At 46.9% G+C, this 27,425-nt stretch overlaps 1 protein-coding gene across 1 annotated transcript in view; it reads left to right on the forward strand.

Moving 5' to 3' along the window:
• LOC306734477 (phosphatidylinositol-binding clathrin assembly protein) overlaps nt 1-27,425 on the forward strand; it is a gene marked incomplete at both ends in the record, with an annotated part of 65,384 nt that overhangs the window by 18,627 nt on the left and 19,332 nt on the right. The window contains 9 exons of the mRNA XM_079215834.1: nt 15,424-15,499; nt 15,714-15,816; nt 16,707-16,800; nt 18,093-18,204; nt 18,336-18,442; nt 20,147-20,188; nt 24,120-24,205; nt 24,296-24,419; nt 27,033-27,172. Coding sequence (XP_079071960.1) covers nt 15,424-15,499; nt 15,714-15,816; nt 16,707-16,800; nt 18,093-18,204; nt 18,336-18,442; nt 20,147-20,188; nt 24,120-24,205; nt 24,296-24,419; nt 27,033-27,172 — 884 coding nt within the window. The remainder of the gene's footprint in view (nt 1-15,423; nt 15,500-15,713; nt 15,817-16,706; nt 16,801-18,092; nt 18,205-18,335; nt 18,443-20,146; nt 20,189-24,119; nt 24,206-24,295; nt 24,420-27,032; nt 27,173-27,425) is intronic.

Here is a 27,425-nt window from a genome sequence, read left to right on the forward strand (position 1 = left end):
CGTTGGCGCTTGAGCGTTAGTGCGCTTTGAGCGTTGGCGCTTGAGCGTTGGCGCTTGAGCGTTAGTGCGCTTTGAGCGTTGGTGCTTGAGCGTTGGCGCTTGAGCGTTGGCGCTTGAGCGTTGCCGCTTGAGCGTTAGTGCGCTTTTAGCGTTGGCGTTAGCGCGCTTGAGTGTTGGCTCGCTTGAGCGTTGGCTCGCTTGAGCGTTAGCGCTTGAGCGTTAGGGCGCTTGAGCGTGGGCGCTTGAGCGTTAGGGCGCTTGAGCGTGGGTGCTTGAACGTTAGGGCGCTAGAGCGTTAGCACGCTTGAGCGTTAGGGCGCTTGAGCGCTAGAGCGTTAGCACGCTTGAGCGTGGGCGCTTGAGTGTTAGCTGCAGCTGCCACAGTCATTTGTGGCTGCACTGTTTGAGCTCAGTGTGAACAGTGACTTTTACGTTAATCAGGTCTATACCACGCATTCATAAATATCAACATACATGATCATTTAGGACCAACAGGGGGACTTTAGGGATTTGAACACAAACAACGTGTGCAGCCACTGAGAACGTACACATTGGACGCCTGGAGTGAATAATAGAAATATCTGTGGAGTGCGGAGAAAATTAATTAGCTCAGTGTGAGCTGGAAGCGAGATGGGGGACGAGGATAAAAGCAAATGAATAATCAAATGAATGAACTTTATTAAAAAAAGGAAAAACCCCACAGTAGAAAGCTAGAAGAATAACACAGTCCCCCCACGGAGTTGCATACTTTCAGACCAATAATTGGGAATTAAAAATCAACCAATCCATGCTATGTTTGGGAGAACTGTTCTTTTTTTCTTCTCTTGTGCAGTTTTTGCATGAAGAGGCCAGATCAAACCCCAAGTCAATAAAACGTCTCAATTCATATGCAACAGTGCAGCTATTGAAAGGGAGAGGAGAGATTAGTTCTACAGCGAGAGTTGTGATTTTATTAATTACTAACAAGATGGAAATAGAGTGTTTTGTTCTTCAAATAAACTATTGTAGCTTGCACATGCACTAATCCTCCAGCGGGCAGACTGTTAATAATTCAGAACGCCATCCCTTCAGAATACACTTTGATATTCAGATGGACTGCTGCCCTTTGGAGCTCACTGGTGTGCTTAATGTATATTTTATGAAAACAGGAGGCCAAAGTTGCTTTGTTGTGATATATTTCCATTGATCACAACATAAAATGTGTGATCCACAGATAATGTGCCGTCACATACCTACTTTTATGCATTTTCATGTCACTTTTTGGTCCCTTTTGTTCTCTATGTAGTGCTACATTTATTTTTTCCCCACTTCTTGTTTAAAAGTACTGAAGTAAATGCGTAGCTATTGACAGTTAGCTTAGCTTAGCATAAGGTGTCGCTATTGTTTCTGTTTTGTGCAAGTGTGTTTTATTGCCGGGTTTCCTGTCTTTGCGTTAAGCTAAGCTATGCTAAGCTAACTGGCTGTAGCTCCACATTAAGCGTACAGATGCTAGAACGGGTCCTCAAACCTTGATATTTCCCGAAGTGTCGAACTATTCCTTTTAAAGAGGCGACTCCCATTCTGCAGACCGTATCCATATTTGATAAACGTCTTTGTAGAACTAAGATTTTCTGGCCCCTGTAACCAAAAGGGGGGTAATTACGCTCATGTGCACATTATTCATATTTAATACACACATCTTAATGCGCTGTACCTTCTTGTGCAGACACACCCTGCACCACATTGCATTCCGTTTCGTTTCCAGTGAAACGAGGAAGCACTGCTTCCTTGTTTAGTGAAGTTACGCAACGCTTCCTCCTGTGGGTTCCGTCTTTACTACATCAATCTAAACTTCCTCTGAAAAGGGGAAGACTCGATCTCTGTGTGTGTGTGTGTGTGTCGCTGCACGAAAACCAGCTTCTGAACTCCCAGCAGCCTCGCTGGCTCCACTGCCGCTGAAAGGGTCTCCCGGGTGCTCGGGGTTTGACATCACACCGTGTGTGCACGACGGACTCGACTCAAGCCGAGACCTCGCACGCTCTTCTTCGGCGAGCGCCGCTAAAATGTTTGCTCAAGATGTGGAAATACCCGCAACGTTTCTTCCAAATCATAAGTAGGTCACTGCAGAGCAGCAGGAAGTGGTTGAGAGGTATTCCCAAGCTGCACGCTGATTTATCTCTGAGCTGTCACTTTCATATTGAACCTTTTTGATGTGACGCTGTGCTAATCCCTAATGTCTGCACAACATATGAGATCACAACCACTCTATTATTCTAATGCTGGTCAACAATAACTAAGTTAACAGAGAGGGGATTTCTTTATTAAATATTAATACAGCTTTATGTTATTATATAGTATCATTGTATTGTCTCCAATCCATTGTGAAGTGATATTTAAATAATAAAAAGCATCATTTGGTCTGTTTTTAAAGCAGAATCAACTTGAATACCTGTTATTAAATTGTGAGTTCATTAGTGAAGCTGTGGATATGAAAATGTGAACTGTGTGGCATCGGAATATTGTTTATACTCTGAAAGCTATATTAAAGCAAGGGGGGTCATACATCTCAGGGTTCCCATAGTCTCATGGGCTCCAGATTGAGTTTTACCACGAACTCGCATATATATATATAATTAAAAAATCTTGTCAATAGTAGTTTTAAGGATGCATTATTAGCTGCTTATTGTTAGGAAGTTAAACAGGTTATAGTTCATCTCTAATAAATATGTATTTAATCTCCTTCAAACTACTGGATTTATTCAAGTTTCTCACCAAAAACTACATTTTAGGAGATTACATAGATGCACACAGTATGATGCCGTTGTAATTGGCCTTCGTTCACTCCTTTTTTCTTTTTTACCGAACAGAGCCTGAACGCACCATAATGTAACTGAATGGAACCTCCGGACGCGAGCCGTTAGCGGCGCTGCAAACTCTGCTACGTGTTGCCAGCGCTGCTAACGCTGCTAGCGCTGCTATGTGTTACTAGCGCTCCTCCTGCCGATTTCAACAGCGATTTGTTGCTCACAGTGAAACATTATCGGGGCTCACCGACTAGAAATCATAAATGCGGATTAAAGATCCATAAAGATCGTCGGTGAAACTTAATGTCACACTGCGTCGTTAATTGGCGGTTCATGCGAGTTTGGGATCCGGGATCATCTGCGGCCTGTTCCACCTCCGCTGCAGCCGAGCTGTGTGTGTGTGTGTGTGTGTGTGTGTGTGTGTGTGTGCGTGTGCGTGCGTGTGCGTGCGCTCATCAGGCTGCATTCGTCAGGCCCGTCAAGACAGGACTTTCAGGACTTTCTTGAGGCTTTTTCACGTGGAAACATAATCTGATTTTTAAAGGGCTGCCGCGCAGTTTGATAATGCAATGATGGAAATGAGCGTTCACGTAGCTGACTCAAAGCTGATTTGTGTCACTTTGCATATTAAGAATTGTCCCACTTCTCATATGATGACCGCTCCACCCTGAGATGTTGTTTTCTCGGGGGTCACCCTGCCATAAAGATCTGCTAAGCCCCAAATAATTTAATTTGTCTGGGACAGTGTCTCCCCAGGAATATGTGATGTGCTCCGAGTCTGATGAGAATGTAGAAATACGCTGGACATGGAAATCTATGTTATATATTCAGATATTTGAAAAGGAAGAGGAGAACAGGAAGAAGGGAAGAAACGACATGTAGGAGGTTGAGAAGGAAAAAGAGGAAGTGGAGAAGGAGAGGAGTTACAGGAGAGGAAGGAGAGAATGATGTATGTGGGGGGAGAAGTTAGAAGGAGAGGAAGAGGGGAGAATAGGATGTATAGATGTGAAGGAGAGGAAGAGGGAAAGAATAGGAGGTATAGATGTGAAGGAGAGGAAGAGGGAAAGAATAGGAGGTATAGATGTGAAGGAGGAGTTGGAGAAGTTAAGGATGAGGTCAGCCATTCATCATGAGGAGAGAGAAGAAATCTACATTTCTAACATACTATTATTTACTAATGCAATTTAAGTATTCAAGAAAAAAGACGACAACAAAACAACCACGTAGCATATTAGACAAGAAGGAAGGAGTTAACGAAAGATAAGTTACAGAAGGAAAGGAAGAGGGTTAACAGTGTATGTATGCAGATGACAACAGTTTGTGATCAAAAGATGAATGTGAATCCACAGATTATAATATCTCATATTTACTTTGAGTAAATTCGTCGTCTGGATGTCAGCAGCCGTTTGAAATGAAGCTCATTTTATTGTAATGTATTCAGCCAGCGCTTTCAAACCCAATGAGACGACTCTCCATTCAGCGCAAACAGGAGGTGACTTGAGTTTCAATATCTCGACAGGCTCGGGTGGGTGATTAGATAAATAGTGTGTGTGTGTGTGTGTGTGTGTGTGTGTGTGTGTGTGTGTGTGTGTGTGTGTGTGTGTGTGAGGAGACTATATTGATACGCATTCAATTCTTCACCTCCAGTTTTCCTCTCCCTCCCCGCCAAGAGAAGCAGTCCTGGCTCCCTCCCCGGCAGCACTCGAGATCGAGAGTCGGTCGATATCTTTGTGATCACGACTTTTTTGGGTGTTGGCACGACGCAACGTCTCAAAGAAACCGCCGGCCCGGCCCCGCACATTCTCAGGAACTTTACAGATGAACAAATGCTAAAGTTTTCCATTTGGCAGCGACGCGGCTTTCGTCCCGCCTCCCCACCTGGCTGCCCTCCCTGCCCGGTTGCCCTCCCCGCCCGGCTGCCGTCCCCACCCGGCTGCCGTCCCCGTCCGGCTGCCCTCCCCGCCCGGCTGCCGTCTCCGTCCGGCTGCCCTCCCCGCCCAGCTGCCCTCCCCGCCCGGCTGCCCTCCCCGCCCAGCTGCCCTGCCCGTCCGGCTGCCGTCCCTCCTCCCCGTCCGGCTGCCGTCCCTCCTCCCCGTCCGGCTGCCGTCCCTCCTCCCCGCCCGGCTGCCGTCCCTCCTCCCCGCCCGGCTGCCGTCCCGCCTCCCCGTCCGGCTGCCGTCCCGCCTCCCCGCCCGGCTGCCGTCCCTCCTCCCCGCCCGGCTGCCGTCCCGCCTCCCCGTCCGGCTGCTGCCGTCCCGCCTCCCCGTCCGGCTGCTGCCGTCCCGCCTCCCCGTCCGGCTGCTGCCGTCCCGCCTTCCCGCCCGGCTGCCGTCCCGCCTCCCCGTCCGGCTGCCGTCCCCGACCGGCTGCCGTCCCCGACCGGCTGCCGTCCCCGACCGGCTGCCGTCCCCGACCGGCTGCCGTCCCGCCTCCCCGCTCGTGCCTCTGTGTGATCGGCTGACATGCACCAGAAACAATCCTGCAGGAAACCCCAAACAATGGCTGGGAGAGATCTGCTCCTGATTGTGCAATGAGGGAGAAATGAGGTTAAAGCTATTTTAACAACGGACCCTTCGCTAAGTCCCGCCCTTGAACTCTGGCCAACGCAGCGTAGCGTCGGCCATGTTGAGAGCCACGTGTCGGACAATGGCTGAATCATAGACATGCTCCCAATTGTAGCTAAAGTAATAGTATAACTACTAATTTTTGCTAATTGTTGTTTTTCAAGACTAATCTGCAACGTATTCTGTAGCGTTTCTGTCTGGTAAACGTAGTTCTACAATGTTTTCCAGTGAAGTAGAAGTACACAATAAAGAGTATACAGCTGAGTTGCGTATTTTAAATGCTTTTGGGGCCTTTTGGAAGTTTTTTCAGGGTTCTATGAGTTGGATTAGTGACATGATTTAATATGTTTCATGCATAAACATCCTAATGAGCTTTCGTTATTAGGGGCCCTTTTAGTGGGGGTTATTGTCGTTTGTTTGTGCGGTTCTGGAGAAAAGAACCGGCCCAGCGCTCCCTCCTGAATAGACATTCTTTGAACGAGCACTACATTAGTTTTCTAAAGAATTCTTTATTGCTTTTGCCACTTGACCGCGGCAGAAAATCAAACCCCCGCGAGCCTAACGTTGCTATTTATTTTTATGATGAATAGTCTTTTCTTTTTTTAACAGCCCTCATAGTTTTCCCTCCGTGACTCCGAGGAATGTCACAGCACAAAGATCGTCCAGAGGTACGATATCTCACAACGCTGTGAAGAAGAAGAAAAAAAACCTTTTTTTGGGAGTTTGTTTTCAAGGACGTCAAGACCTCAGAAATACTACCAATCATACTTTATTCCTCAGGATGGGATATAAGTGTCAGCGGGGGAAATTACAGTCTGATTGATTTGGACCTGAGTGCATCAGGACGGAGAGCTGCGACTCTGTACATCAACGCCGAATGCAGGCATAGGATGGAGTGCATTAAAAGAGGGAGGAAAGGTGGTAGGAAGGAGAGAGTGTGAGAGTCATTAAGGACATGAGAGGAGACGGGGACGGTCTGGCGAGGACTGCGGTGAAAGTGCTGATGGTGGCAGGACACCGTGTGTGTGATAGAACGGGAAGGAGGGAGGGTACAGTAAGGTGTGTATGCGAGATGATGTTTGTGTTTCTTTTTTTTTACACACATAGTGACGTCAGCAAAAGCACTCTCATCTCTACGCTCCCTCTGCGAGAGCCAGGACGCAGACAGAGGCAAGAGATTTATGCAAAGATACGACTGTGTGAGATATTATGAAACCTTTGACCTGGCAAGAGAAGGACGGAGGAAGGAAGGAATGCAGGAAGTAAGGAAGGCAGTTGGAGGAGGAAGAGATGCATGAAAAGGCAGACGGAGAAAAGAGGGTGTCGAGATCTGCTGACTCGAGCACTGAGTCAAAGGGAGCAGGGACACAGAGGATGTTATTTGTGTGTGTGTGTGTGAGAGAGGTCACGCTGACTCTAATAGGGGTCACTTGTGATAATCTGAAGGGTTTGAACACACACACACACACACACACCGAGAGACACACAAGGTCATCACACACGTGCTTCCCATCTGCTGCTGGTGTGGCGGACATAAAGATGATTAGTGTAGAGGCAGATTGCTGTGTGTGTGTGTGTGTGTGTGTGTGTGTGTGTGTGTGTGTTCCAGACAGATCCAAACAACCTATCACTAAAAAGTAAAAAGCCCCCGGGTGACACCCTCACCACATACTTCCTTATGCTGCTTCAGGCAGATAAACAAGTTCTCCCAACTCCAGTAAATTGGCTGCATCTGTGTGATCAATAGATGAAAGTAGTGTGTGTGTGTGTGTGTGTGTGTGTGGCCGTCCTGCCGGGCTCAGTAGACTCAGCCAACCAGAAACCTGCAGGGTGAAACTAGCGCACTGGAGATTCTCCCAGTCCAGTGCTCTCGTTTTTTTTTTCTTTCTTAAATCCTAGCTCAGGTTATCGATTTTCTTCGTTCCTGCCGACACGTTATCGATCCGATTCGTGCTTAAACCCCTCCTCCGAGCAGCCGTCGTCCAATCGCAGCGCGGCGGCGTTCCTTGAGCCTATTTTCAGTTTCGCCGTCATGAGGTAATCTTGTTTTTCCCTCAGCAGTCGCACACTTCTTCCTCGAGAGAAGTCTTCCTCCTTCCTTCCACGAGTCGCTCTTCCAGTGCCAAGTTTAATCAGCGGTCCTGTAATCAGCCCCTCCATACAATTTGCTTTTTAAAAGCACTATAATTAGCTGTTTCTCTGCATTTGACCTCCAGTTAAAAGCGGTTTAGCCGTCTAAAAGTCATTCGTTCCCAGACTGTAAACGGGACTAAATAATGATGGACAGAATAAGTTTCTCCTGTAATGTAGGGTGTGTTTGCTCACGGCTCTTCATCAGGTAGCCGGGTGGCACACCCACATGTACACAAGAGGACGGTCACTCTTTAGGAATGTGATTTGTGATTGGCTCGAGAGGCAAAAATAGACTCTGAGGATTGTAACCAATCAAACTGGGAGGATCGGGTGACTCCTCAGGTCTGTTTGTTTGTTTGAAAGTTTCCTTTCGTTGACTCAACATAGAAGCACATTAATAATATCAGAGCGTTATGTTCTGGCCACTAGTTTGATTAGTTCCTGCCTGACTACACACACACACAGACACACACACTCTGACTGAATTCAAAAGTGTTTTCATGTTTTGTTTTTTTAACGTTTCTACAAAGTGTTAAACTTTAATGGTTCTAGTCATTTTAGTTTTTGAAGTCAAAGTTTTGAATCTTTTACTTCATTGCCCATTCGAGCCTTGGAAGTTTAATCCATTTATCCAACATTGTGACAAATATAATTATAGTTTCAGAACTTCATATGACATCAAATGACTCGTTCTTTGCAACTATTCACCATCGTATAGAGTTCTAGAACAGGGTTGGATGCACCACCTGACTCTTTGCACACCGTGTTCCTCTCAATAGTGTACATGTCAGGAGAAAAACTGTGTGTGTGTGTGTGTGTGTGTGTGCATTAGTGTTTTAAATGATGACTCATGTTGCTTTAGCAGCCTCATTGACCTCCCACTCATCCACCAGCAAGACACAACTGCTCCCATGAGAGCCGGAGCCCACACACTATCAGCCCTGTCACCTTGTGGGCACACACACACACACACACGTGTCTCTCACACACACAGACACACGCACACACAAAATGTTTAAACATAGACGTCTCTTTAATGCCGTCACTCTCAGTCACCCACTTAGCTTCTCTTTGTGGCTTTCACACTTCGATTGGATTCAGAGGCTAAATGGTTGATTGCGTAAGAGAGGAGGAGGAAGAGGAGAAGGAGGGATCAGAAGAGAAAAGATGAAGGCAGAGAATCCCAGGCTTGTGTGTGTGAACATGTGTGTATCGGTCCGGTCCTTCCTCCGCTTGCATAAGAGCAGCTTTCATTCATCGCGGCTCCATCACGACTCATTCTTCGGGCGTGAGTCATCCACCGCGCTTTTTTAAATGAAGTGAGTCAGTGAGTTCAGCCTTTTCTGGGTAGAGTACGCGCTTCTGCGTCGGCCTTGAGTTGCCATTCATTACCTCCTTTGGGTCGACGAATGAGACGCGTTGGAGTTATCGCATCGCAATTTCTAGTAAATGACAGTAGCCACGGCAACCAACGGCATCTACCCAGACTTTCAACTAGCTAATCAACTTGGCTGCCATCTTGGCTTTTTGCAATCGGTGAACAGAAGTGACCATATTTGGAACGCAGAGTAGTGACTTCAAGACGCAGTATACGGCTCTGGTAGCGACCTGTCAATCACAGTAAGCCCCGCCCTAAAGCGTCCCCTGCTTTATGGTCTGTTTAACTCTAAATGACCATAATTTACTAAATGAACATCATGCTGTATTGAAGAAGACTTGAAACTAGAGATTGAGACATGAACTCATGTTTACAATGTTTACTGAGGGAATACATCAAGAGAGAAGTAGTCATTTATATAGACTTCTATACAACCAGAGGAGTCGCCCCCTGGTGGTCAGGAGAGAGAATGCAGTTTTAACACACAAAGCATATACTTCTATACAACCAGAGGAGTCGCCCCCTGGAGGTCAGGAGAGAGAATGCAGCTTTAACACATGAAGCGTAGACTTCTATACAACCAGAGGAGTCGCCCCCTGGTGGTCAGGAGAGAATGCAGCTTTAACACATGAAGCGTAGACTTCTATACGTCCAGAGGAGTCGCCCCCTGGTGGTCAGGAGAGAGAATGCAACTTTAATACATGAAGCGTATACTTCTATACAACCAGAGGAGTCGCCCCCTGGTGGTCAGGAGAGGGAATGCAGCTTTAACACATGAAGATAGACTTCTATACAACCAGAGGAGTCGCTCCCTGGTGGTCAGGAGAGAGAATGCAGCTTTAACACACGAAGCATAGACTTCTATACAACCAGAGGAGTCGCCCCCTGGTGGTCAGGAGAGAGAATGCAGCTTTAACACACGAAGCATAGACTTCTATACAACCAGAGGAGTCGCCCCCTGGTGGTCAGGAGAGAGAATGCAGCTTTAACACATGAAGCGTATACTTCTATACAACCAGAGGAGTCGCCCCCTGGTGGTCAGGAGAGAGAATGCAGCTTTAACACACGAAGCATAGACTTCTATACAACCAGAGGAGTCGCCCCCTGGTGGTCAGTAGAGAGAATGCAGCTTTAACACATGAAGCGTAGACTTCTATACAACCAGAGGAGTCGCCCCCTGATGGACAGACTTCAGCATTGACTTCATTTTTTAGAACCAGAGTTCATCATCTCACCTAAAGACACCCCTGTCGGCACCCCTGACTAAAAGTACATGCAGAAGGGAGAACACGTTCTATTGGTCATATCGTTGAACTTAACCCTATTTTAGCATGCCTGTCCCAATGTAATAAACACGGCAGAGTTTAAGCACTCATTTTAAACGTTTTAGTTGTTGTCAAGTGAGACTTAATCAGATCTTCATCCAGACACAAGTTGTCTTTTAAAATGCAGCGACGCTCCACAGAGCTCCAGCCTCGGCTTCTCAACATTACATGAATACACGATGCGAAAGAAAGAAAGAAAAGAAAGAAAAGAAAACCACTTCAGGTCAGCGCCGAGGCCATGGTGTTCGGTTACTAGGGAAACCACCAACTTGTGCACTTTTGAGAGAAAGACGTGGAAGGAGAGAGGAGGTGGAGAAGAAGCGGGAGTACTTTCTGGTAGCTATGTATAGCGATGTTGAGGATGAAAGAGGAAGGGAGTAGCCAGGATCTACATGTATCAATAAAACATGAGGTTGTTCTCCGATATGCTAACATGAATTATTTGACAAGCCGACCTGCTTCTCCGTCTTCCCCTCCTCCCTATTTCTATACTCTCTCATCTCTATTATTATTATTACAACTATTTTCACAATCAGAGTCTTTTTTCTCTTCTTTCTCGGGAGTCGTCTTCGCCGAATAAACCAGAGCTCGACGGGTTTGTGAGTCTCCCTCTGTGCCGAGTGCTTCTGCCCCTTTATAGATTTTCTCCTTTTTAACTATACCCATGCGTTTTGTGTGGGTTCTCTCAGCCGCCGCCTTTGTATCCCAGTCTGAGGGAGAGACGCAGGCTCCCGTCAGACGGGCTTTTGATGAGGAAGAGAACAGTCGGCACCCGAGATGAAGCAGAGAAAGAGCTTATGGAGTCTATGAGCTGCTCCTTTTGCTGTCTCTCCTTCCCCCCCTCTCTCTCTCTCTCTATCCGTGACCATCTCTACATTTCTCTGTCTTAGCCTGGGTTGATTGCGAAAGTCATCACGTAGTTCTCAATCTGTAAAGCTTTTTCCCTTTTCACCCTGAAACTTGAACTCTCGGTCATCAAGACGGCATCTCATCTGACCTCTTATGCCGCATGAGGGCGTTTCACTGACTTGCGTTCAGAGCTGAAAGATTCAGTTTTCCATTTGGCAGCGACGCTGCGAGCGCTTTCGTCCCGCCTCCCCGTCCGGCTGCCGTCCCCGTCCCGCCTCCCCGCACGGCTGCCGTCCCCGTCCCGCCTCCCCGCACGGCTGCCGTCCCCGTCCCGCCTCCCTGCACGGCTCCTCATCCGGCTGCCCTCCCCGCCCGGCTGCCGTCCCGCCTCCCCGTCCGGCTTCCATCCCGCCTCCCCGTCCGGCTTCCGACCCGCCTCCCCGTCCGGCTTCCGTCCCGCCTCCCCGTCCGGCTTCCGTCCCGCCTCCCCGTCCGGCTTCCGTCCCGCCTCCCCGTCCGGCTGCCGTCCCGCCTCCCCGTCCGGCTGCCGTCCCGCCTCCCCGTCCGGCTGCCGTCCCGCCTCCCCGTCCGGCTGCCGTCCCGCCTCCCCGTCCGGCTGCCGTCCCGCCTCCCCCGTCCGGCTGCTGTCCCGCCTCCGCCCTGCTGCCCTCCCCGTCTTGCCCTCCCCAGTTCAGTCGTTGGATACCGTTTGGAAAAGGGCTGGCACACATGGTGATTGGTTGAACCATCTGTCAATCAAACTCTTGCCGAAACCAGAGGCTGGTTGGTTTCTGCCCTTCAACCAACCCCCGTAGTCTGGGCCAATCTATCCGAAAGTTGTTGAAATGAAAACACAACATGCTGAACCTTGTCTAGGATCAAACTTCCTGTCCTGACCTTCACGTCGTATCGGGTAGTGTAACGCTATGGGAGTGTCAATCAAAAAGCCCATTTGTGTGACGCCGTGCTGCGAGTGGTATGCCGGGTCGGAGTGGCCGCGTTTGGCCACATATTTTCTGAAGTGTAAATGCTAATACGTCCCCAACAAGGACGTAACAGGACTAATGCGTAAACTGTCTTTTTCCACAACGTCTGAATTTTCTTTTACCTCCATCTTGCTTTGGTCGTTCTTGACGATCCGCTTCCTGTGGCCGCCTCGCGGTCTGGATGCCGGTTTTGTTATTTGCCCTCGCAGCATGACGTTGGGTGGTCTTTCTACCAAAGTGGTTTCTTGGCGTCGGCCGAAAGCCTAAATGCTGGACGCACATTCACATCCATGGGAGCTCTGCCATCTTCTCTGATTTTGGTGGTAATGCAGCCTTTTTATCACCTTGACCACAACTTAAAAAAATGTCTTGGTTGTAAAAAAGTCTTAAATGAATGTTTGCCTTTTTGGGGCATTTCTGCCCACAGCTGGGAGGAGAGTCCCCACATGTGACGGCGTGGGCAAAGTTGTGTTCCCACAGCGAGAGCGCACACACACACACACACACACACACACACACACACACACAAGGAGAACCAAATCAAATTCTTTATGCCTTTTTAAACAGTCCCAGAGCCCTTGGAAACGTGTCAGTGCCGCTGAGTCCAATGCACATTCCCGCAAGCATATTTGTGCTCATAAATGCACGCACACACATTCTCAGATGCTGCAACCAGCCAGCGAGGGCTGGTTCTCTGCCAGATCGGGGAATTGGCAAACTGGCAAATCTCAGATCATTTTAAGTCAGTTGGACGGAGACGGCCTTTAACGTTAAGATGCCTTTAGGGAGCCTGAGGCCCGAGTTCCCAAAACTATGACTGGTGGTCAAGACTTATTCCACTGAGCTAACCACAAGGGACACAAAGCAAGTTTGAGTCTAGTCTAAAGAGAGAGAGACTCGGTTAAAAGTCCTGCTTGACTTGGCAACAGTTTCTGGAAATATTATTTCTTATTCCGTAATTAGTAAGCATATGTAGAAAGCAATTCTGACTACCTCGTAGAGAAGCTTCAGCTTTAATTGTACTCTTCAAGGGAAAAAACTTTTGTTGCATTCTTTGCAGATAAATATATAAACCATCAAGAAGATATAGTAACTGAAAGAGAATCGAGGCAAACAAAGATGCAGAGGCCAAACGTATTAGCTGGAGAGTGTATGGCAGTAATTAGTGGCAGATGGAGAATTACAGTATTGCCACTTATAGATTTAAGATAATGCTTAGCTTCTTCCATCTCGATTATATATAACGGCGATAAAATCTGAATTACTAATGACCAGATTTGTAATAAATAAACACCAGTTCAGTACGTTTAATGCAGCAAGTGAAAGCCGGGTAGCATCATTTAATAATCATTTAATAATGCGAGCGAGCCCGTTTCATAATCTGCCCCACAACTTTGCAAACACCATCTGTCAGAAGTCCTGCACAAGACGTTGGCACCGTCTGCCACCTGTGAAGATGTGTTCTCCAGGTGCTTGTTCAGTTCTTTCTGTCCACATTCTGAACACAATACAGTTATTCTCCCTCACCCAAGGTCTTTGAAGTCCTACAGTTCAAAGGATACAGCTGTTAATAACGCGGCAACCTCTGGATCTGAACAGTGAAGCCAATGCTGACATGTCTTAAACCTTAAATCTACTGACCACTAGGAGGAGACTCCTCTGGTTGTATAGAAGTCTATGCTTCATGTGTTAAAGCTGCATTCTCTCTCCTGACCACCAGGGAGAGACTCCTCTGGTTGTATAGAAGTCTATGCTTCATGTGTTAAGCTGCATTCTCTCTAGTGACCACCAGGGGGCGACTCCTCTGGTTGTATAGAAGTATATGCTTCATGTGTTAAAGCTGCATTCTCTCTACTCACCACCCGGGGGGCGACTCCTCTGGTTGTATAGAAGTATATGCTTCATGTGTTAAAGCTGCATTCTCTCTACTCACCACCCGGGGGGCGACTCCTCTGGTTGTATAGCAGTATATGCTTCATGTGTTAAAGCTGCATTCTCTCTCCTGACCACCAGGGAGAGACTCCTCTGGTTGTATAGAAGTCTATGCTTCATGTGTTAAAGCTGCATTCTCACTCCTGACTACCAGGGGGCGACTTATCTAGTTGTATAGAAGTATATGCTTCATGTGTTAAAGCTGCATTCTCTCTACTCACCACCCGGGGGGCGACTCCTCTGGTTGTATAGAAGTATATGCTTCATGTGTTAAAGCTGCATTCTCTCTACTCACCACCCGGGGGGCGACTCCTCTGGTTGTATAGAAGTATATGCTTCATGTGTTAAAGCTGCATTCTCTCTACTCACCACCTGGGGGACGACTCCTCTGGTTGTATAGAAGTCTATCTAAATGACTCTACTCATGGAAGTTACGTGTAAAGTTTTGCTCTTATTTAACGTTCCTCTGTTCTTAAGCTCCACCCTGTTGTGTCACTTCTGGTTTCAATAAGCCAAGATGGCGACGGCCGAAATACCGAACTCGGGGCTTCAAAGCGTCCGTCCAGAAACCGCCGGTTGGCGTCCCGGTTTCTTGGATGCAGCCTCTGCTTAGTAGAGCGATGGAACAGTGAGTGAAGCTCACCTCGAGGTTCTCTGGAACAAAAGCGGGCAGAAAGTGAAGCGAGGTGTTGTTGGAAAAAGAGCAGACGCACTGAGCAAACCCTTCCCTGGAAAATGGGAAGCGAAGAGCTTCCAGCACCTGCTCGCTGACATCGGATCGGTCGACACGAACAAGTGAGCAGTGTTGAGGGAAAGTAGGAGGAGGGCCCAGCTTCTGTTGGCGGTGGAAAAAGAAGAGGCGTCAAAAAGGAACGGACATGATTCACCTCACGTTTTCAGCTTCAGCTTTGATCTCATTAACATCGTGTATTATATTGTGCCGCCAAAAGGTTAATTAAGGAGGAAGACGCGGGTTAACCCTTCCTCAGCTCAAGGAACTGAATCCCCCGCCGACCTCTGACCTCTTGGCGGGAACGCAAACCAGACACCAGCGACAAGAAAAGACCTTCTCAGAACCTACGTTTATTATTTCGTCGTCACAAAAAAACTCTCGAGAGCTAAAGCGCTGGAGTGGAAGACGTGCGCTGCGTATTAATAGAGACGTCAGAGATGAATCGTATCATTCCTCGCTATTAGCCGTTAGCTAACGAGCGCGAGCGATTACCGTCTGTCAGAGAGCGGGAATGTGTTCCCGTTGATCGGTTCCTCGCAATTACCTCCGTGCGGTCTGAGAAATAAGAGGAGATGGACTCAAACCTGTAACTAAAAGTATTTCATGATCCAAATTAAGTTATGTAAAGTATTTAATTTGGTGAATTATCGCGTCTCCGCACACTTTCCAGGCGGGAAAATCTGATATTTGTGTATGTTTTTGAAGTTAAATGCGTTCCCTTTTTGTCTTTCTGTCCTCAGCGTCTTATCCAGTACCTGGCCTCCAGAAACACTCTGTTCAACCTCAACAACTTCCTGGATAAGGGAGCGCTGCAAGGTAACACACACACACACACACACACACACACACACACACACACACACACACACACACACACACACACACACTATGAGCTCTATCGGTGTGTTTTTAATTAGTTTTAATGGCCTCAGACATCGCACAACAAATAGGAATCTATTGTCTCACATTACACACTTGCTGTGTTTCCCTCCTCTTCCTCCTCCTCCTCCTCCTCTTCTTCCTCTCCCAGGTTACGACATGTCGACCTTCATCAGACGATACAGCCGCTATCTGAACGAGAAGGCCATGTCCTACAGGCTGGTGGCGGTGGACTTCACCAAGATGAAGAGGGGGTAGGGGAGCACACACACACACACACACACACACACACACACACACACACACACACACACACTAACAACCCCACTCATCCTGTCACACACCAGACTGTGTTTTGTTTTTTCCACTTAAATTTGAGAATGGAGAAAGACAGAAACTGACAGATTTTTAGAACGAAAGCAACACAACTCTTATGTTGATGACAGTATACACTCAGTATGTGTTACAGTAGAGTATTGTCTCTAAACCAGTAACGCACTCTTTGTGTGGCCTTTTTATTATTTTGTATTCCTCTTAAGCGGTTGAATAAAAACTAGAAGTAGGAGCTTATTTGCTTTCATACTTTTTAAGGCCGCTTTTGAATAAAAATACTATCGATGGATCGTACCTGTGCGTTAAAAGCAACAATAAAAACACTTCATGTGTATATTCTGGGAGGTTAAATTAGTGTTTTTGTCAATGGAGTCTCGTGGCGTTGAAGAGAGAATAGATAACGGCTTCAGGTCCCCGTCAGCTGTGAGGATGTTTTGAATATTCTGTAAACTGAAGTGGATCATATTTAAAAATAAGTTTTGGTACAAACAAACTCTACTGTCGGTAAAACACTGTGGAGGAGTTCCTCATATGACTCCACTTTAAAAGCCACTGTCGCATTATAACACCGCAGCCTTGCCGGAGGCTTCGCTTCTGAAAGTTCCCACGGTCGTGGAAGGACACTGAACGCACCGCCAGGAGCCGCTGCTTTGCATCACTGAGAAAAACTTTCTTCCCTGTCCCATTTCTTCCCCTCTCATCATTTCATCGCTCCATTTTTAATGCGTTCATCCTCATTTGCACAATAGTGTCGCTCAACAAGGCGCCCGCTGCAATTGTGTGCGTTTGTGTTGTTGTCGTGCTTCTCCAGGATTGACGGCGTGATGCGCACCATGAACACAGAGAAGCTCATCAAGACGCTGCCCATCATCCAGAACCAGCTGGACGCTCTGCTGGATTTCCAGGTACTGTGTGTGTGTGTGTGTGTGTGTGTGTGTGTGTGTGTGTGTGTGTGTGTGTGTGTGTGTGTGTGTGGAGAAGGGGATTGGGTGGGTATTTGCAGAAGTTGGTGGGTGCATTGTTATTTGTGCCAGCGAGCTTCAAAGAGATGCAGATGATCGTTTCCCCACCTAAACTAAATTGACAGTTGCTCTGTGAGTGTGGAGATGTGTTCGCTTCATAAGAGAGGGGGAGGCATAGGGGGAGGGAGAGAGGGGGAGGGAGAGAGGTGGTAATAGTACTCGGGGGAAGAAGATGTCTGAATGCAATGTTTTCCTTTTTCTGAAATGCTTTAGAAAGATGTGATAGAGATGTCTCTTTGACCTGCTCTGTCTACCTCCCTCTATCGCTCTCTTTCTACCTCTCTCTCTTTCTACCTCTCTCTTTCTACCTCTCTCTCTCTTTCTACCTCTCTCTCTTTCTCTCACTCTCTCTCTCTCTTTCTACCTCTCTCTCTCTTTCTACCTCTCTCTCTCTCCCTCTCTCTCTCTTTCTACCCCTCTCTCTCTCTTTCTACCTCTCTCTCTCTCTCTCCCTCTCTCTCTCTTTCTACCTCTCTCTCTCTTTCTACCTCTCTCTCTCTCTCTCCCTCTCTCTCTCTTTCTACCCCTCTCTCTCTCTTTCTACCTCTCTCTCTCTCTCTCCCTCTCTCTCTCTCTCTCCCTCTCTCTCTCTTTCTACCTCTCTCTCTCTCCCTCTCTCTCTCTTTCTACCCCTCTCTCTCTCTTTCTACCCCTCTCTCTCTTTCTACCTCTCTCTCTCTCTCTCTTTCTACCTCTCTCTCTCTCTCTTTCTACCTCTCTCTCTCTCTCTCCATCTCTCTTTCTACCTCTCTCTCTCTTTCTACCTCTCTCTCTCTCTCTTTCTACCTCTCTCTTTCTCTCACTCTCTCTCTCTCTCTTTCTACCCCTCTTTCTCTCACTCTCTCTCTCTCGTTCTACCCCTCTCTCTTTCTACCTCTCTCTCTTTCTATCTCTCTCTCTTTCTACCTCTCTCTTTCTACCTCTCTCTCTCTCTCTCTTTCTACTTCTCTCTCTCTCTTTTTCTACCTCTCTCTTTCTACCTCTCTCTCTCTCTCTCTCTCTCTATCTACTTCTCTCTCTCTTTTTCTACCTCTCTCTTTCTACCTCTCTCTCTCTTTCTACCTCTGTCTGTCTACCTTTCTACCTCTCTCTCTCCTACCTGTGTCTGTCTACCTTTCTCTCTCTCTCTCCTCTCTCCTCTCTCTCTCCCTCTCTCCTCTCTCTCTCTCTCTCAGGCTAACCCTAATGAGCTGACCAACGGAGTGATAAACTCGGCCTTCATGCTGCTCTTCAAAGACTCCATAAGGCTGTTTGCTGCTTACAATGAAGGGGTCATCAACCTATTGGGTAACACACACACATACACACACACACACACTCACACACAGGTACAGACACACACACGCAGACATACAGACACACACACACACACAGCAGCAGAGTAGGTGTTTTAAATCTTAATGTCTCTGCTTCTGTAGAGAAATACTTCGACATGAAGAAGACCCAGTGCAAAGACGCTCTGGACATCTACAAGAAGTTTCTTTGCAGGATGACGAAGCTGTCAGAGTTCCTCAAAGTGGCAGAGGTACACACACACACACACACACACACACACACACACACACACAAATACATATGCAAACACACACATCAGGAATATGTTTTTTTCTAGCGTTGATTTAGTTAAATCCCCCTCGTTTAAACGACCTTGTTCCCTTGATTCTCGTCCCCTAAACAAGTCCAAGTGCACACGCTTAACACACATCCTCCAGCAGCTGTTCAGGAAGCTGTATCTCCACACGGCTTCAGTGCCGTGTGCAGACATCCGTACCCGACTTTCCCTCACTGCCCCACATGTTCTGTGTGTATATGTGTGTATACACCCAGAATAACCACAAGATGGAGGATGTGGTTTGGCGCTCCGTTAGCTCTGCTCCCCACACTCCTCCGTCTAATCCTCTCTCGCTCTCTCGCCCCTCTCCTCCTGACAAAGATGGATACTCCTTCGCCCAGTGCCCACAGATCATCCCTCTCTCTCTCTCCTCTCTCTCCTTCTTCCCTCCCTCCTTTGTTTCAGCAGACTTGAAACGGGGAGAATCAGCTACTAGCACATTCTCTGCGTTATTCCCCTTTGTCTTAATAATTCGGTCTTAAGGAAATAATGTGTGTTCTTTCACGGACAAAACAATAGAAGTTGACTAAGAAAAGAAAATGCACACATTTTTCTTAAGCTTAACTCTGACATCCATCTACATGATGACCCAGTCGGCCCTAAAAGCGCTCGGAGAACGCGTTGATGGTGATGAGACGCTCTGTCCAGTCGGCAGCGTTAGCCGGAGGTTTTGCACACTGGTGCACGTAAACAGGCTGCTGCGCTCGGCCTTTAGCTTCTGTACCGCCCACGCTGCTGCCCACAAGATGCTAACACCAATGAAACATGCAATATTGGTGTTGTCTTCATGGCCATTGCCCAATAAACACTTGAAATACAAAAAATGATCCATTTGTTTGGATTTAAATGGACCATTTCCCCCAAAACGCGAGTGTAGAGCATGTCTCATCTTCCAGAAATACAAAATAAAAACACATTATTGCAGATGGATATGATTAAAATTAAAAAATTAAATAAATGGTAAATAAAATGCAAAGAAATTGTCCCGTCAGCATCATAATGTACCATAAACCGTGGCTGTAGATTGCTTTTCTATAGTCGATAGTGCATGTGAGTCTCGCTAAACAAAAGCTAACTCTGTCGCCATGTTGAGAGCCGTGTGGAGGCAATCAAATTAATCAGAATTCTCCATTGAGCAACTTTGAACCCTCATCTTGTCCGTCTGCAGCTTTTAACGGCTGTATTAGACACACACACACACACACACACACACACACACACACCATGATGTTATTTATCTGTCTCACACACATGTTACCTGTCTGAGTTGTTGTGCAAACTATTTTTGCGTCGCCGTCCTTTTCAAATGAATGTGTTGGGTGTTGTCGCAGCATTCATCACCACTTCCACTCATTGGTCAGACACGTTCATCCCACCGTCCAATCAGCATCGTCATTCACTGTCGAAACAACAACAACAACAACATTTTCCTTGTTTATTTCTGTTTATGTTGACACTGCCACTGCATGAAGTAATGATTCCCCTGTTTTTTTTTTTTTCTTTTTCTCATCTTTATTTATTTTTTTTACAAATGGACCCTGCTCTCCTCCTCCATTTTATCCCACCTACCTTTCTCCCTTTTTTTTATTATTTTATTTTTGTTTTTTGTGACGACAGCAAGTTGGAATAGATCAGGGTGACATCCCAGATCTCTCACAGGTCAGTCTGCATCTCACCTTCCACTTCTTCTCCACCTCCTATTCCTGATCCTCGCTCCTTTTGCTCGCCTCTTTGGTTTCTTCTCCTCCTTCTCCGTGTGGTTTCTCTCGCCTCACGTCAACCCAAACAAAGTGTTCGCTCACTCCGCCTCACTCTCCACACACACTCCATTTGTGATCTCACACAGCCATCTGGTCGGAGCCCGGGCGACTCCCCTTTGGTTTGATTGATTTTTCCTGCTTTCTCTTTCACTTCTAAACACTCATTATAGATCCATCGACAGGCTGAGGTATGTTAAGTTGACCCCACTGCACCGCCGTCACGTGGGTTTGAAGCAATGAGCCCAGACCTTGGATCTACAAAAACAAAAAAATAATGATGATTGAAACCACAAAGGGCTCGAATAACAACACGGCATCGCTACAAGGGAATAAACCACATTTCTGTTTTTAATCGTCAAGGATAAATTTGCTTTTTTTCTTATTGTGAACTCAAAGGAATCATTTCAAAGCTCTGTTTTCATCCTCCTGATGGTTTATGGGAGGAGCTGAGAGACACAGATAGATTGTATATTTTAATAATCAGCCTTTTATAATTCAGCTTCTAGCAAAACTTCAATTTGTGTGTCAACTGCTCTCTTCATGCTACCTTTGAGAAAACTGTGACACATTGTGGGTGAAGCATTAAAACTACAAGCTGTCAAATGATTTGTTTGATTATTCAATCATAACTAACGAGTCCTTCAATCTGTGAAATGTCAGAAATGCTGGAAATTGTTGCTCACAATTTCCTAAAGTGAGGTGACGTCTTGTTCTAAGATATTCACAATACAATGATTTAAAACAGAAAAAAAGTTGCTTAATGTCAAGTCAACGTTTTGAGCTTTTTAGCCCAAATCCAGACTTTTTAAAACCGGAGTTATGCTTCATAGAAGCTGAACATCCAGCTTCTTCTTCACCGTCTCTGCAGTGTTCAACACTGAGGTCCCACCACCTCATTTCTAGCGTTTAGTCCCGAGTTTAAAAACTGGAACATGTATCAGTAGTGAGAATAATCCTAAACCACAGCCCAGGTTTAGTTTGACAGTTTCCTTAAACCACGGCTGCTTCGCCCACACACTGGTACTGAAAGGTTGTTACCGTGTAAACTGTGAAGCTGGACGCTAACGGCATGAGGAATGTGGACTGACTGTGTGGCTGAACTCATGAAGTAAAACTGCAAAGTTAAATGGACGTTTCTCTTCTTCCTCTTCCTCTTCCTCCTCCTCCTCCTCCTCCTCCTCCTCCTCCTCCTCCTCCCACCGTCTGCCTATCGCAGAAAACAAAAGGATCATACCTTGTAGGTGGTGGGTTACTGTACTGCTTACCCTCCCTGCATGAACACCCTGTGTGTGTGTGTGTGTGTGTGTGTGTGTGTGTGTGTGTGTGTGTGTGTGTGTGTGTGTGTGTGTGTGTGTGTGTGTGCAAACATGCACACGTTTACGCCTCACACACTCGCAGGCATGCTCTTGTTTTGGTGCCGAGGACAATGTGTGTGTCGGCTTCAGGTGGTTTGCTTGTCACACACACACGCAGACAGACAGACAGACAGAAACACAGACACACACACACTCTCTCACACACACACACACTCACACACATGTACATACACACTCACACACAGGTACAGACACACACACACACTCACACACAGGTACATACACACACACTCACACACAGGTACATACACACACACACACTCTCTCACACACACACACACACACACACACACACACACACACACACACACAGGTACATACACACACACACACTCACACACAGGTACAGACACACACACTCACACACAGGTACATACACACACACTCACACACAGGTACATACACACACACACACACTCACACACAGGTACAGACACACACACGCAGACAGACAGAAACACAGACACACAGACTCACACACAGGTACATACACACACACACACACTCACACACAGGTACAGACACACACACACACACAGGTACATACACACACACACACACTCACACACATGCACAGACACACACACACACACACACACTCACACACAGGTACAGACACACACACACAGGTACAGACACACACAGGTACAGACACACTCACACACAGGTACATACACTCACACACAGGTACAGACACACACACACACACACTCACACACAGGTACAGACACACACACACTCACACACATGTACAGACACACACACACAGGTACAGACACACACACACACACACACACAGGTACAGACACACTCACACACAGGTACATACACTCACACACAGGTACAGACACACACACACACACACACTCACACACAGGTACAGACACACACACAGGTACAGGTACAGGTACAGACACACACACACAGGTACAGACACACACACACACACACAGGTACAGACACACACACACACACACACAGGTACAGACACACTCACACACACTCACACACAGGTACAGACACACACACACACAGGTACAGACACACACACAGGTACAGACACACTCACACACAGGTACATACACTCACACACAGGTACAGACACACACAGGTACAGACACACACAGGTACAGACACACACACGCAGACAGACAGAAACACACACACTCAGGTACAGACACACACTCACACACAGGTACACCCACTCACACACAGGTACAGACACACACACACACAGACAGACAGAAACACAGACACACACACTCTCTCACACACACACACACACACACACACACACAGGACAAGCAAAAAGGCCGTGAAAAACCTCATGAATATAAAAAATGAGGCTTCCCCTCTCCGCCACTTCCTCCTACACCCGCATGAGAGAATCCCTTATTATTTCTGACTCGCTCATTTTTTTACTCCACCCTCCTGCTCAGGTGTTTCATTTCATATCCGTCACGCACGACGCCGCGGCGTTCAACAACAGAGCGACTCGTTACCGCGCAACGGAGGGAGGAGAAGGGGGCGGGGCTTCTTTCTAAAACGTCTTTAGCTAAAAGTCACGCTCGCAAAACGTCAAAAAGAGATGAGGAAACCTGTGTGTGTGTGTGTGTGTGTGTGTGTGTGTGTGTGTGTGTCAGGGCTAATATTGACTGAGCGCACACAAGGTCCTCTCTTCCCCCCTTCAGACCCCGCTGGCGGCTGAAGAAGTGTCTTTCTCTCCTGCGAGTCGCTGTTTCTTTCAGCGCCAGGCAGCAGCTGGCCGAGGAGCCGCCCTAGAGCACTCAGAAGCCCAAACACTCCCAGTGTGTGTGTGTGTGTGTGTGTGTGTGTGCGCGCTTCACATTCTTGCGGATGCAGAGGCAGACATGACGTCATATTTTCTCAGCTGAACTATTTCTTCTCCCCGCGTGTTTACTTGTAGATGTGCGTTTAAAAAAAAAAGACTTTTCTTCTTCTTCTCCTGTTTTTAACGAGCGCTGAAGTCGTGTTTTTTGTGAACGATCGGGAGGTGAATTTTGCAGCTGAATCCTTGTATATATTTTGTGTTTTTCCCGTGGTCGCGTAGCAACAATCCCCCCTCCAAAGTAACCCAATCACTAAGTTGGAGCTCAGATGTAACGCAGCCGCCTGGTGGAAAACGTCTCTCCACCACCGCGCTCGAACCGCCGCCCTCCGCCCGCGTTTCAGCCTCCTTTTTTGTCCTCTCTCTCTCTCTTTCCCCTTTGAGTCTCCCGCTAACAGTGTGAGTGTTTGCTGCATGTTGCCATGGCTATTCTTGGAGCCTGATGCACTCTGTTACCTTCCTGTGAGACCAACTAACTCTGGGTGCTTTGTGTGTGTGAAGGTCTTTTCTTTTCGTGCATATGAGAAAGAAAGTTATTTAAGGATTCTCCAAAAGTTTGGTTTCTTCCCCTCGTCCTCATATGCACGTCTTGCTCTCCCCCTCAGGCTCCCAGCAGCCTCCTGGAGGCCCTGGAGCAGCACCTGGCCTCTCTGGAGGGCAAGAAGACCAAGGAGCTGAACGCCGACACCAGGTAGACGTCGCCCTCACGCGTATCGTAACCAAAGACTCGTAAAAGTGTCAAAAGCAGATTAAAATGGCCGCCTTTTTTTTTTTTTTGCAGAGCGTCCACCCTGTCCAGCGCCGTCTCGTCTCTGTCCACCACCGGCATGTCCTTCAGCCGCATGGACGAGAAGGAGAAGCAGCAGGCGCTGGAGGAGGAGCAGGCCCGGCTGCAGGCGCTCAAGGTAACGGGCGAGAGGACGACTATAACGATGCTATTCTGCTGTTTCCTGGGAGTTTCAGTTCCCTCTGGTAAACATGTCTTTTATTGTGAAAGGTAACAACGGACAGAGTGGGTCTGGTTTGCGTTGCTTTTGTCAAGGTTGAGAGGAGTAATAAAGTCTGCAGCGTTAGTTTAAACCTCCTCGTTGTTGTACATTAGACGCGTGCGTTTATAAAAATGACCTCGATGATTGATTGATGCCTTTTTTATTCGCGGAGCGAAAGCTCAGAAAAATGGAATTTGTCGCTTTTTCGCAGAGTAATATCGACGTTCTGTGTGAAATAATTGGAAATACACATATTGACATTTCAGCCCCATTTACAGCTGCTATTAGCATGTGATCTGCACTGAGTACATTATTATCCATAACCGACATTTCTCTTAATAATTATCAATGTTTTCACGCAGCCTTCAAAAGGTTTTCTATATCGTCTGAATTGACCCAGACATTATGGTTTATAATGGTCGGCTGATAAAGCACCTTGTATTGCCCTTTTAATGCATCATTTTTAAGTTTATTTCTTGTCATTTTAGTGTTAAATTGACATTATATAGTCCTGAAATGTGCAACTTAAGGAAACTAGACTGGATACACACAATCCAGATGTTGCTCGTACAAAACTAGACATCAAACTATTTATATATCATTCTATAATTAAAGCTTCTCGTCAGGAAAAAGTGAGAAAAGCATGACGTGACAATAATTCACTGCATATTTTATAATGTAAAGAAACGTGCACATGTCTGACTTCACATCATTTCACCCAAACAATGGCGTCACACGGTGAAACCTGCGCAGCAGACTGAAGGCCGTGCGGAGCCGACGTTTCCATTTTAAATCTGCAGCAACCGCAGAAAGAGAAATTGCCGTTGCCGATAGATTGCCCGGCAACTTTGCCGTTTGCTGAACTCCAGCTGAGGACAAAGGCCGAGAGGCTCAGCGTGGAGCCGAGCGACGGAAAGTCAAGTGTGAAATGTGTTGACGGGGGTCCTGCCTTACAGCTGTGTGTGTGTGTGTGTGTGTGTGTGTGTGTGTGTGTGTGTGTGTGTGTGTGTGTGTGTGTGTGTGTGTGTGTGTGTGTGTGTGTGTGTGTGAGACGTCCTTTCATGCTGGCAGTGCAGATACAGTACGAGTGCAGCAGTGTTGCCGGTGTCTCTCTGAGCTTTGTCGGATCTCTGTGTGTGTGCATCTCCAGTTTGTGTGCGTGTGTGTGTGTGTGTGTGCGGGTTGATTGGATTTTTAGCTGTTTACTCCGCGCCCTTGGCCGCCCCGGTCCACTGATTACCTTTGGGTCGAGTCAGAGCGGAGGAGGGGAGATAAAAGCGAGGGCAGCCGGGGTGAGCGGGGTCGTCCAGATTCTCCAGTCCAGCTGTCCGTGCGCTCCGGAGTCCATAAGGACACACACACACACACACACACACTCAAAAAAACACTCGGCTACTGTCCAGCTGGGGCCTCAACCCAAACAATAACATCAGCTCCCATTAGTTCCTGGCTACGCCGTCAGAATACAGATGGACCCGGCTGAGGTACAGCATGGGGTCCCAATCCTTTAAAAAAAAGGCAGTGAAGTCAATGGGATCGTTCCCGTACCTCGACTAAAGTTTGGGTTTAGAACTGAATAAAAGAGTCTAAATAAATAGAAGAAAGGCAAAGTGAGGAGCAGCAGGTCCGCTCCCTCCACACTAGAGTCTACGCTTGTGCTGCCCTCTAAATAGCTTTCCTCGTCTACGTATCCAGTTGTTTTTATTGTTTTATTTACTAAGCGCGTTCCCCGTGGAGACGCTTTACCTTTGCAGCAGCAGCCGTAATGAGAGCCAGCAGGAGATGAAAGCAGCGAACGCAGCGAGAATCCTCCAACCGATCAATAAAACAATAACAATTTAATGTAGTCGCTTATTGGATTAAATACAAAAAAGGGGAGGCGGCTTAAGATCTTCCGGGCGGAGCGGTTTCTGTTCTCGCTGGAGAGCGTTTACACGTTTGTTGTTGACGTCTACGTCATCGCTTTTTCCATTGGTAGCCCGTGTTGGCATGTAAAAGGTATGTTTATATATATATATATATATATATATATATATATATATATATATATATATATATATATATATATATATATATATATATATATATTAATTACTGTGTATGCTAAATCTCACAACACCAGGCAAGCAAAACAAAACCTTAAATCTAAAGCCAAAGAATGATCTAAATATCACTAGAGGATGCATGTTTTCAAAGTGTATGCTTGTACTATATAATGCTATGGTGACGTTGTTTGAGATGCTGGACTAGAACTCCTAACACAGGAAGTTACAGGAGGACGGCGACACTCCTTTTAAGGGCGTATTCACGTGTGAGAGAATGTGTGTGTCATATGTTAAGTAGTGGAGTTTACTGGAAACAAAAGCTGAATTCATTTCCAATGAGAAGTTACTGTTTAACCATCAGTTGCTGATTACATTGTGTGTGTGTGTGTGTGTGTGTGTGTGTGTGTGTGTGTGTGTGTGTGTGTGTGTGTGTGTGTGTGTGTGTGTGTGTGTGTGTGTGTGTGTGTGTGTGTGTGTGTTCCAGGACCTGCGCCTGAAGGAGATGGGCATGCAGACTCCGCCCTCTGCCTCCCCCAGCAGCCAATCGATAGGCGGCGCCATGAACAACAACAACCACATCACACAAAGCCCAGAGTTGTTCACCTCCACGCTGTCTGCCAACAGGTACACACACACACACACACACACACACACACACACCTGGCAGCCCTGTTATCTTGTTGACATATTGGATAACAAGCACAGATACTTATATAGTTAAATACGTCCTCTGACCGTCACAATAAATCCACTTTAGTTTTTTGCGTTGGTCATTTTCACAATGAAGGAAATGATTTGTCGCATGTTGAATTATTACACAGTCAGCGTTTAGTTTGCTTCACAAACGAAGGCTGTAAATCAGTTATTGCCTACACAC

This window comes from Taurulus bubalis, assembly GCF_910589615.1.
Source record: "Taurulus bubalis genome assembly, chromosome: 3".
Taxonomy (NCBI): Eukaryota; Metazoa; Chordata; class Actinopteri; order Perciformes; family Cottidae; genus Taurulus; species Taurulus bubalis.